The sequence below is a fragment of the Triticum urartu genome, chromosome 6A (assembly GCF_056163025.1).
Source record: "Triticum urartu cultivar PI428250 chromosome 6A, HENAU_Tu73, whole genome shotgun sequence".
In the NCBI taxonomy this organism is placed as follows: Eukaryota; Viridiplantae; Streptophyta; class Magnoliopsida; order Poales; family Poaceae; genus Triticum; species Triticum urartu.
Genome location: NC_141878.1, coordinates 16707237 through 16718110, shown reverse-complemented (window position 1 = coordinate 16718110; position 10874 = coordinate 16707237). Strand labels below are relative to the sequence as shown.

Sequence of the window (10874 nt, the reverse complement as noted above, 5' to 3'; positions counted from 1 at the left end):
TCAGATTCAGTCATAGTCAATGTACAAACATTCCAATTCAGTCTAGTTAATTAGTACACCTGTTCAACACTCAGAGGTTTATAGAATTATAAGCGATTTGGAACCTGCGATTATAGAATTAAGCCATGCGAACAGTGGAGGTGGGCAGTAAGGACGCAGCTAAACATTTGGAACCGATAAAAGGTAAAAAATATAATCCTGATCATCGGTGTCCTTTCTTGAGTTCTTCGGTGTCCTTTCTTTGGTCTGTTAATTTTACTAGAGAAGGCTAAAGAATCACATCCACGCTCTTGTATCATCCAGGCTATTCCCTCTGTCATACCCTATGTTTTCAAAGCGGTAAAGCGAAGTGAGGCGCTGGGGGGCATTGATTCTAAGTGCTAAAGCGTAAAGCGAGGCGACGCTTTAGATAGACTCTGAACCTGATGGGCAGTAGAATAGAGTACCATTTAGTGAGACATACATACATTGATTCTAATCCACTAGTGAGCACATATATTCTAATCCATCCACTAAGCAGTAAGCAACTAGCCAACTACTATAAGAGAGGCAGTAGCAGCACCTAACAGCAGATGAGCTGTGCATAGCATCACATAACAGAGCAGGAAAGGCATGACATGATGGTGCAGATCTGAGCATGGAAGAAAGAGCAAAGGGAGGGGAAGGGGAAGAAGAGAGGGCAGGAGCCATACATTGTGGTTGCGCAAGAGTGGGGGTGAAGAGCTACAGCCGGAGAGGAGAGGGAGGAGTTGTGGCCGGAGAGGAGGAAGCTGGTGCAGATCTGAGGAAGCTGCTGCCAGAGGTGAGAGGAAAGAGCTGAAAGCCTGGAGATTTGCATGCTCTGGTTTTGGTTCTCTCTCTTTCTTTCCTCTACTGTAACTGTTTCACATGTGAGCCCAGTTTTCCCGCCCCTGTGTTTCTGCCCAGCCCTTTTTCCCCGCCAGAGATCTCTGTTCCCCTGCCTGGCAAGTCTAAGGCGTCCCATTTTCCCTAAGGCGCCAATCAGGACGCCTAAGCGGGCGCTTCAAACGCTTTAATGTCTAAGGCGGATGCCTTAGACACATGTCTAAAGCGAGTTGGACGCTTTGAGCCTGAAGGGCGCTCTAACGCTAGCGACGCTTTAGGGACGCTTTACAAACAGATGTCATACCCACCTACTTTACATAGTGTAAAGCAGCCATATGTTGCCAAAAATTACATAAACCTGAGATTTTATCAAACCTGAGAGAAGCTGGAGCATGGCATGAGCAACTAGTGATCCAGCTTGACTCATAGCTTGAGGATTTTCATGTGTATGGTACAGTCTGCAATGCCTTATTTGACCTAGGAAACAATGTACACCATATTTGTTTCGGCTGCTTCTAAGGGGAAACCTGTTTGATTAAAATTATTACCAACAATTTTTGAAATTGGCTAGAGATGACTTGCCATATTGTGAATGAGTGAAATTTCAGAAGTGTCAATGTAAAGATATATCATGGTTACAAGTTCTAAAAATTGTGTCTTTTCAGATAAAGGTACACGCTGACTGCTACCGCCATGAGAACTCAGTGACATCCATCGTCGGCAGATGGCGTAACACAATCCCGGCTTGGAATCAATTATCACCCTTAATTCAGCTCAGTTTGTTATTACCTCTGTACTTCAAGTCTCGGTAGTGCAGAATATGTAAGCTGTCAAGGGCAATATCTGTACTTCAGAATCTGGATTTTGCACTACATGTCATGAAGCTGTCAAGTGTTTATCTATTTAAGTGTTGGTAGTGCAGAATATGTAAGTCGTCAAGTGCAATATCTGTACGTGTTATTAAGCTGGTGCTATGTTTTTAGCTATCAAGTGCAGGATCGTACATATAATGAGCTGTACATGTATGGTGGGGAACTGATCTAGAACCATAGGTTAAAACCATAGTTCCTACAATGGGTTAGATCGGTTTTGGTGAGGTTGTCATGTGGTTTAGTTTGGGCTGGGCGCCAATGCCAATTACGTGGGGTTAGTTTGGCTTGGTTTCCAAAACTTCATCACGTGGGTTCAGTTTAGGTATGGTTCGATTGCCCAACCATTCTCAGATTGAAGTACAAGATCTTGATAAAGATAACTAATTTTCTTTGACCCATGTTTTTGGCAGCAGCAGCTCGAGCAACTAATGGCAGGGGTTCTGAATGCCTTGGCGTCTTACGTGACCAAGACTCTCGCCGACATGGCCAGAGATGAGGTGGCCATGCTGATCGGGGTCTCTGGCCGGATCAACGACCTGAGCATCAAACTTAGGGACCTCAATAACTTCCTTGCGGATGCAGATAGGAGGAACATCACTGACGAGAGTGTTCGTGCGTGGGTGGACGAACTGAAGCATGCCATGTACCTCGCCACCGATATCCTTGATCTTTGTCAGCTCAAGTTCATGGCGAAAGGTACATCCAAGGACATGGGGTGCCTTAACCCCCTGCTCTTCTGCATGCGAAGCCCCCTCCATGCCCATGACATAGGCACCCGCATCAAAGCACTCAACCAGAAGTTGGATAGCATCTGCAAGAGGGGACGTAGTTTCAACTTCATCAAGTTGGAAGCCTAGCAAGACCAGAAGATCGCCCGACCTCATGGTAGTGACCGCAAGACACATCCTTTGCTCGAGCCGTCGGGGGTGGTTGGGGAGAAGATTGAAAGTGACACAAGAGCAATTGTGGAGATGCTCACAAAGGTAGTTGACAAGAGTGATAGCATCATGGTGTTAGCCATTGTTGGTGTTGGCGGGATTGGCAAGACCACCCTTAGTAGGAATATCTACAATGATGATGTCATCCAATGCAAGTTTGCGGAAAAGATATGGTTAAGCATCACACAAGAGTTTAGCGAGGTTGAGCTGTTGAGAACAGCAATCATTGCCGCTAATGGAGAATTGCCCGGGTCTGGGGGTGGGTCTCAAGATAAAGCCTTAGTTGTGCCGGCTCTTGCCAATGCCATCAAGGACAAGAAGTTCCTTCTTGTGTTGGACGACATATGGGGTACGGAGGAATGGAATGACTTGTTGATGACACCCTTTAGCCATGGTGCCCTTGGTAGCCGGGTCCTGGTCACCACAAGACATGAAACTATTGCCCGAGGCATGAAAGCGATGCAACCGTACCACCATATTGAGAAATTGGGAGCCGAAGATGCTTGGTCATTGCTCAAGAAGCAGGTTGGTGTGCAACTACTAGTATAATACTCTATCTTTAATAATGATCTACTAATTACATTTTCATGTATTTTGTGTTCCCTACCTTAATTGCTCCTGCTATTTATCGTGTCAATGCTGCTTGATGAAAATTACTAGTACTCCAAAACTATATACTCACTACGAATAGCAGAGCAAGTGTCTCCACACTCCACTCCAAGCAAACTGCTTGTATGTCCACCATGGTTGAAGTTCATATTAGCTTCAAAAACTACTAGACTATGCCTTTACTATTCAATTCTTGGAAAACAATTACATGCATGTACTTGCTGTCTAAATCACCAGTATGTAAATTTATGCTGAGAGTCACTAGCTAGTTAGATCATTTCATGTGTTAGAAGAATTACAAGGACATCAATCCATCTAGAAGTCTGCAAAAACAAGGCTTTATCTTGAAAGATTATTAATCAATGGATTATTCTGCTCTTTATTTGATTCTTGCCAACCTAATTTATGTAGTAGACTTGCCATTAGCCACTCAGAAATGTTAGTGTTCCTTATTGACAGTATGGCCTTAAACTCCTTGCAGATACTTGCAACGGAGAAAAGTGAACCAGCAATTGATATGTTAAAGGACATCGGATTGCAAATTATAGAAAAATGTGACGGGTTGCCGCTTGCCATAAAAGTAATGGGAGGCCTCCTATGCCAGAAGGACAAAGAACGACGTGCGTGGGAAAAGGTTTTGAATGATGCTACATGGTCAGTATCTCAAATGCCGGATGAGCTGAACTATGCAATATATCTTAGCTACGAGGACTTGTCACCTTGTTTAAAACAATGCTTTTTGCACTTTTCACTCAAACCTAAAAGGACAATAGTACATGACAACGAAGATGTTGGCATGTGGATTGGTGAAGGATATGTTCATGGGGACCCAGAAAAAATGGAAGAACTAGGATTTGATTACCATAAAGAGCTAATACTAAGGAACCTTATAGAACCGGACACATCATACTCTGGTCAATATGTTTGCCAAATGCATGATGTTGTTCGTTCATTTGCTCAATTTGTGACTAGAGATGAAGCACTGGTAGTTCACAATGGAGAAACTGTTAACAATAAACTTAGTTTGTGAAGGTTTCTTAGGTTGTCTATAGAAATGAAAGGAGTTGAATTGGATGAATTTGAGTGGAGAAGTCTACAAGAGCAGAAATCACTGAGATCCATAATATTAATTGGGAATTTCAAGATTCAGCCCGGTGATTCCTTCATTACCATTTCAAGTCTACGAACCCTACATGTAGAATCTGCAAATTTTGCTCCATTGGCTGCATGTTTGCATCAGCTCATACACTTGAGGTATTTGGGAGTAAAAAAATGCAATGACATAAAAAGCTTGCCAGAGGACATTTGGCAAATGAAATTCTTACAACACATTAGTCTAGAAGATTGTAAGAATCTTGTGGAACTTCCTGGTGGTATTGCAAAGTTACAAGAACTGAGATGTCTTGACCTTGATCGCACAAGGCTAATTAGTATGCCTAGGGGTTTTGGTGCTCTAAATTTTTTGAAGACATTGTATGGGTTCCTAGCTCACATGGATGGCAATTGGTGTAGTTTGGAAGAGATTGGACCTATTTCCCAGCTTAGGCGCATTGGATTAGTGGGTCTGGAGAATGTAACTGATGCCTCATTCGCCAAAAAGGCTAGGCTCGGTGAAAAGGTATGTCTTTCCATCATGACCTTAAGCTGTAGCACTAGACTAGGTAATTATGGATTAGTCAAAGAACGAGTCTCGGAGAAGGATCAAGGAATAATTGAGAAGGTCTTTGATGAGCTTTGTCCTCCAGCTTGCATAGAAGATATCCATATAACTGGATATTTTTGGCGTCAACTCCCAAGATGGATGATGTCGACAACAATGATACCCCTCAATAGCTTGAGGATATTACATATGAATGACTTGGATTACTGCACCCACCTCCCTGATGGCTTGTGTCAGATTCCATGTTTGGAGTTCTTGGAGGTCCGACATGCTCCAACAATCAAGTGTGTTGGGCCTGAATTCGTGCAGGGCTACGATCGCTGTCGTCATGCTTCATCCCAGGAGGTGTCTGCTTTTCAAAGACTGCACACAATGATTTTACATGGAATGTTGGAATGGGAGGAGTGGCAGTGGGAGAAGGAAGTGCAAGCTATGGCCGTCTTGAAAGATCTTTTTCTTCAAAGTTGCAAATTGAGGTGTATCCCTTCTGGCCTTGCCACCCATGCAAACACCATGAAAAAGTTAACCATCTACAGCATTCGACAACTCCATTATATAGAGAACTTTGCTTCTGTAGTTGAGCTCGACTTGTATGAACTATCCAACCTGACTAGGATCTCCAATTTCCCTAAATTGCAAAAGCTTGAGATTAATCGGTGCCAAAATCTCGAGTCACTGCAAGAGATGAATGCACTACGGAGATTTGTGTTGACACTTCACTACAGTGAGACACAACTCCCGATGTACCTGCAAACTGTAAAGCCAAGTCAGTTGCTGCTTGACAGCAGCCTAAGGGTACTCGCTTCCATGGCTTTGGAGAAGTATGGGGCCGGGTGGGAAATGTTCAGTCATATCCGGCATGTCGAGGCTTATACCAATGGTCAAGGCATTGAAAAGAGATGGCACCTATTGTACACGAGCGAGCCCTACAGCATGGAGACAAACATTGACATGGAGGTAATATATATACATATTGTTAATTTGTTTCTCTTTTCAAACATGTATAGTTAATCTGCTTTCTTAATCCGGTGTTTATTTGATTCCATGTTTCGCAAAAAAGAGAGGAAGATTCCATTCCATGTTAGTAGTTAATCTGCTTTCTTAATCCGGTGTTTATTTCATTGCATGTTTTGCAAAAAAAGAGAGGAAGATTCCATTCCATGTATAGTTAATATGCACTTACCATTGTTTTGTTTTGCTTGCCATTGCCAGGAGTGCTCATGGTCATTTTCTAAAAAAGAAAAAGGGAGTGGTCATGGTCCAAATCAAAGTCTGAAGATAAGGAGGGTGTAGAAGAAGATAGCCAAGACAAAAAATGAGGAGAATGCATGAGCAGTCATCCCGGACGTTGGGACTCTAGGAGAGGAAGATGAGAAGTAGTACTAGTGTAAAAAATGCTCTTATATTATGGGCCGGAGGGAGTAGCAAATTAATTAAGGAGACAAGAATATTGTCATTTTCCTGCTGCTAGCTACGTGCAGCGTAGAGATCCTTCCCTCAAAAAAAAAAGACTCACTGTGTGTAGTGGCCGTGGTTCCTTTAGTAATTTGGCATGTATATAAGCTATCTAGCTGCTGGAATGAAATAGCTGCATGCTCTGCTGCTGCTTATATATGTTGGTACATATGGTTCCCATTTCTGTCCTCATTATATGAGATGGAAGGGTCTCTAATTATGGTACTTGTGGGTTATTCTGCTGTTGTTGTGCATGCAGATGCAGATGCAGTTAGTCAAATGAAGCTTCAGTTTGGCAGATGTTGCTCTTAATTTGTGTCGAGCTTGATTTACAACGGTCATGTGATGATCACTTCAGTGTTGTTGGTACCCAGGCCGTGTGATGTTATGATTGATAATTCAGTTTATATTGTGGCAGCGTGAAGCTTCAGGGCTAGTAAGCTGTGAGGAATCATCACATTGTGAAATTCTCCTACCAATCAGGATCAAAACAGTGACAGAGGCAAAACAGTGGTGAATCAATCAACAATCAGTTGCATCAATCTGTTCCAACCCACACACACTTCAGAGCACATCTCAAATGGCAACACTAATTAAGGTTAAGATGAAGATGCAGATGCAGTCCCCATCCATTCATTCCAGACTAGAAAGAGCTCAGATCTTTGTTTTTTAAGGAAAAAAAAAGAAGAGCTCAGATCTTTGTTTTAAAAAAATAAAAAAAATAGAAGAGCTCAGATCAGACCTGGAACTTCGTGCCGGTCTGGAATAATCCATCAGAGGTGTAGAAACCTGGACCCTGCAAGCTAGCTGCAACAGCAAAATATAGCTAATAATATTTCATTCTGATTGATAAGAAACCATCTGGCTTGCTGCCTGCACATTGTTCAGGCTAAGCTAAAATCAATTTTCTTTCTGAAACCATCTCGGGGCCTGCACACTGTTCTTCTTACAAGTCAAAAACCAGAGAGAAAAGAGAGCACAAGCAGAAACCACAGAGCTAAGAACAACAACTATAGCAGGCTGCAACAGAGTTAAGAATGCCAACAGAGTTAAGAATTAAGATGCAGTAAAACAACAAATGGACACTCCACAAATAATCAGACGGCAAGACAAAGAAAAGAAGTGTTAACCCTGCAAACCAGTTGTTTCGCTCACTCCTATTGAACTCCAACATCTTGAAAAAAATGCAGACTACAGAGGACTAAAGAGTTCTCCCACCCAGCCGCACATAGAAGATTAGTGTAAAAGTACCCATTTTTCCTTCTGGAATAATCGGCCTGAAGAAAAATGTTACAGCTTTTCATAGCAAGCATACAAGTAATGAACCATTCATAAACTGAACCGTTTACCTGTTGCAGCTCGCAATGCACAAAAAATGAAATTAGTTACCAACCAAACTGTTCTCTCTAGTTACTGAAACCTCCGTATGTATGTATAATATAACCTCGGTTTGTTTGGCAAAAATGACAAGACTAATTCATGTCACCTTCATTGGTTTAGTTTTGATGATCAATGACAGATGTAAATGATGGGACCAATTCAAATAGGTCACCTTTTCTCAGCAGAAGTAAAATTCAGTTACAGGATTTAGGAACAAAGATAATTAATCTTAGAAGGATAAGGGGACAGAAATCAAAAGGCATAGAAGGTACCGAACAGAAAAATATTTTCTAAGAACAATTTAGATATAAAATACTGAACTGCAATAACTTAGTACTGACTTACATATGGTGGAATACAAAAGACACTGAAATGAAAATGGAAACAGAGAATCTGGAATGAACGGAAACCATACTGATATACTTAGTGCAAAACGATGCAGAACAGTTCTGTTGCTTCGTTTCATTGTCGTATACGGAAGTTGGAAACACAAATATATCCATTGACCCTCATTTTTCAGAGATAGTAGGCAATGCTTTCTTGTCTACTAAATGACAACACCTCAGGGTTCAGGAATTAAATTATCAGTTTCATTAGTCATTAACAATGACCAAACCAGTATGCCAGTGGCAGAGATACTACAACAGAAAACCAACATCCATTTAGGACGAAGAAAACACTAATGTGAATTACCAGCTTATAGTGAAAACTCTGCCATGTCATACAAAGTTACCAATTTTCATTGCCCATCCTTGGCTCATGTGAATTTGAAATTAGCTGGCACTTCCCCCCTGTGTGCAGCATCATAGTCTTCAGCGAGGTGTGGCGCAGCATCCTTGTAAGGGCATATGTACCTCTGAACAAATACCTTCTCGACATAAGTGAAAACTGAATAGTAGTCCCTGTCGCGATCTAGCAATCCATTTGCCTTAAGAAACTTTACAACATAGTACCGGGGCCTGAGCCGGCCATCCAGGCTATAATTGAGCATCGCCGGCCGATGAGCGATGTACTCCGGTTCCAACCCGACCTCGGAGATAAGGAACTCTGATTTGCTCTGCAGTGCGTCCTTAGAACGCCTCAGCACCGATGGAGCCCTAGACAAAGCAATGCCCACCTCAGCATCTGACCACCTGAACGTCTTCTTCAGGTAGTCCACTTTGGTGGCGATCTTCTCCTCACTTTTGAATGAGACAGCATCTAGCGCGTGCTTGAACATTGCAGAGCCACGGGGCACACCAAGGCCTTCGGCGCACTCCACCATCGCCTGGATGCTCTCCAGGCTGGTGTTGAGCATCCTCGGTGCGGAGCGGCACAACTTGGCAATATCACAAGCACCTAGCCCGCACTCCTGTAGGAGCGCAACGTTGGGCTTGACCCTCCTCTCGATGTCGGAGCCTAGGAGGTAGAAATTCCTGTTCAGAACCTGGAGGAGGTTCTCGGAGGAGCCCAAGAGGGGCAGGTAGTAGTGCAGTTTGAAGACGATGGCTCTACAGCGGAAATGGCCGGCGGTGGATGTGAGCGAGATAAGCCGCACGACCTCGGGACGCGAGAGACCGAGGCCGGTTAGCTCGTCTACGTTACGGGCCAGGGTCTTCTCCACGCTGGCACAGAGGAACTGCGGGTCCTTTGCGACGAGGGCGGCGACGTCGGCGCTGGAGACGCCGAGGCCGGCGAGGAAGGAGCGGACGGCGTCGGGGTTAGCGGGGGACTTGAGGTGGGAGAGCTTGGGGGTGGCCTTGAGGGCCTGCGGGCGGGTGAGGCCGCAGGTGGAGACGAGGTACTCCTCCACGTCGAAGCTGCTAGGGTCTGGGGAAACGGCGGGCGCGGCCGCGGCCGCGGAGAGGAGTCGGTGGAGAGGGGAGATGGGGGAGGCGGAGCGCGGCGAGAGGAGTTGGGCGAGGAGGCAGCTTCGGAGGCGGAGCATGGCGGCGCGAGGTCGCGGCGGCGCCGGCGGCGAGGGAAGGGCTGGAGCTAGAGGAAAGTGGTCAAGATTTGATTTTTGCGTGGAAGTGGTCCGGTTCGACCTGGATGCTGACCAGGTGACCCCACGCGTCAGTGTATCTCATAGAGGGGAGGGCTGGAGCGACATGTACAGTTGAAAACTTAGGGCATGGGCATCCTTCAGTTGGACGCCTGCTCCACAGGAAAAGCTTATGATGTGGGAGAGAGGAGGAAAAGTTAGTGCTTGAAGAAAAGAACGGGATCTTGCAGAGGAGACCGGTGCTTCATAAAAAAAGTGAAATAAAGCAAAAGAGAAGAGCTGGCTGTGCGAGATGTGATGCATGTGTAAAAGAAAACGTAAGAGAAATACTCCCTCCGTTCTAAAATAGATGATCCAACTTTGTATTAAAGTTAGTATAAAGTTAAGTCATTTATTTTGGAACCGATGGAGTACTAAGAAAAATGATGGAGTTGTAGTCCGGCCAAGCTATGGTTGCTTCGGGGGTAGAAAAATTATACAGTGGTTTCAACTTACATGGAAGATGGGGCAGCTACATGCTGCTGTCTTCATTGTAGATGCCCTTAAAAGGTAGAGTTTTTCTTTTTCTTTTCCAAATAATTGTCTCAAAGTCAATTTTTAGCATGCTCTCTCTTACCTCCCATTTTCACATAAAAATAAGAGTACATAATAAATCCGAGACATTGGTTTGATTACATTTGTCTCAACACATAAGAAGGAACATGTTAAAATTACTCGATCCAATGATCAAGAAATTGGATAAGTGAGGACTCGTTGAACCAGATCTCAAAACCGACAACTCAAGCAGAAGAACAACTCGGAAAAATTGAGGAGCGTCCAGACTTAAAGACTGGTCCAGTGGCTACTAGCGGTGTCTCGGTTGTGATCTCTCACCACGTCGTCTCCTGGCCTGGTGGGCCAGGCCAAGGATCCTATGTCGGTTCACCAGTGGGTCATGTCGAAGCGGCCCATGGCATATGAAATGAAGGCTCCTGAAGACTTGTCGTATACTCCACAATGTAGGAAGTCATGTATACGAGTTCTCTTCGTACGCCGACTAGGATATAGCCCTATATAAATCGAGGGATGAGGCTCGTGAGAAACACACAACAATCTCAGGGTAGATCGACTGTACTTTGTACTTCCATCCT

The 10874-nt window shown here is 44.1% G+C and overlaps 1 protein-coding gene and 1 pseudogene across 2 annotated transcripts; one reads left to right on the top strand and one right to left on the bottom strand.

The window, feature by feature from the left end:
* The first annotated feature begins 464 nt into the window (after positions 1-464).
* Positions 465-7071, top strand: LOC147963266 (putative disease resistance protein RGA1; annotated as a pseudogene). Its single transcript, XR_015608122.1, has 5 exons — positions 465-802; positions 1512-2040; positions 2132-3181; positions 3747-5882; positions 6138-7071. The product of XR_015608122.1 is annotated as a putative disease resistance protein RGA1 (transcript).
* A 1267-nt stretch (positions 7072-8338) lies between these two features.
* On the bottom strand, positions 8339-9803 carry LOC147963265 (transcription termination factor MTEF18, mitochondrial-like). Its single transcript, XM_087527877.1, has one exon. The coding sequence runs from the start codon at positions 9685-9687 to the stop codon at positions 8518-8520; it is 1170 nt and encodes a 389-aa protein (XP_087384003.1). The 5' UTR covers positions 9688-9803; the 3' UTR covers positions 8339-8517.
* Between the last annotated feature and the right edge of the window lie 1071 nt (positions 9804-10874).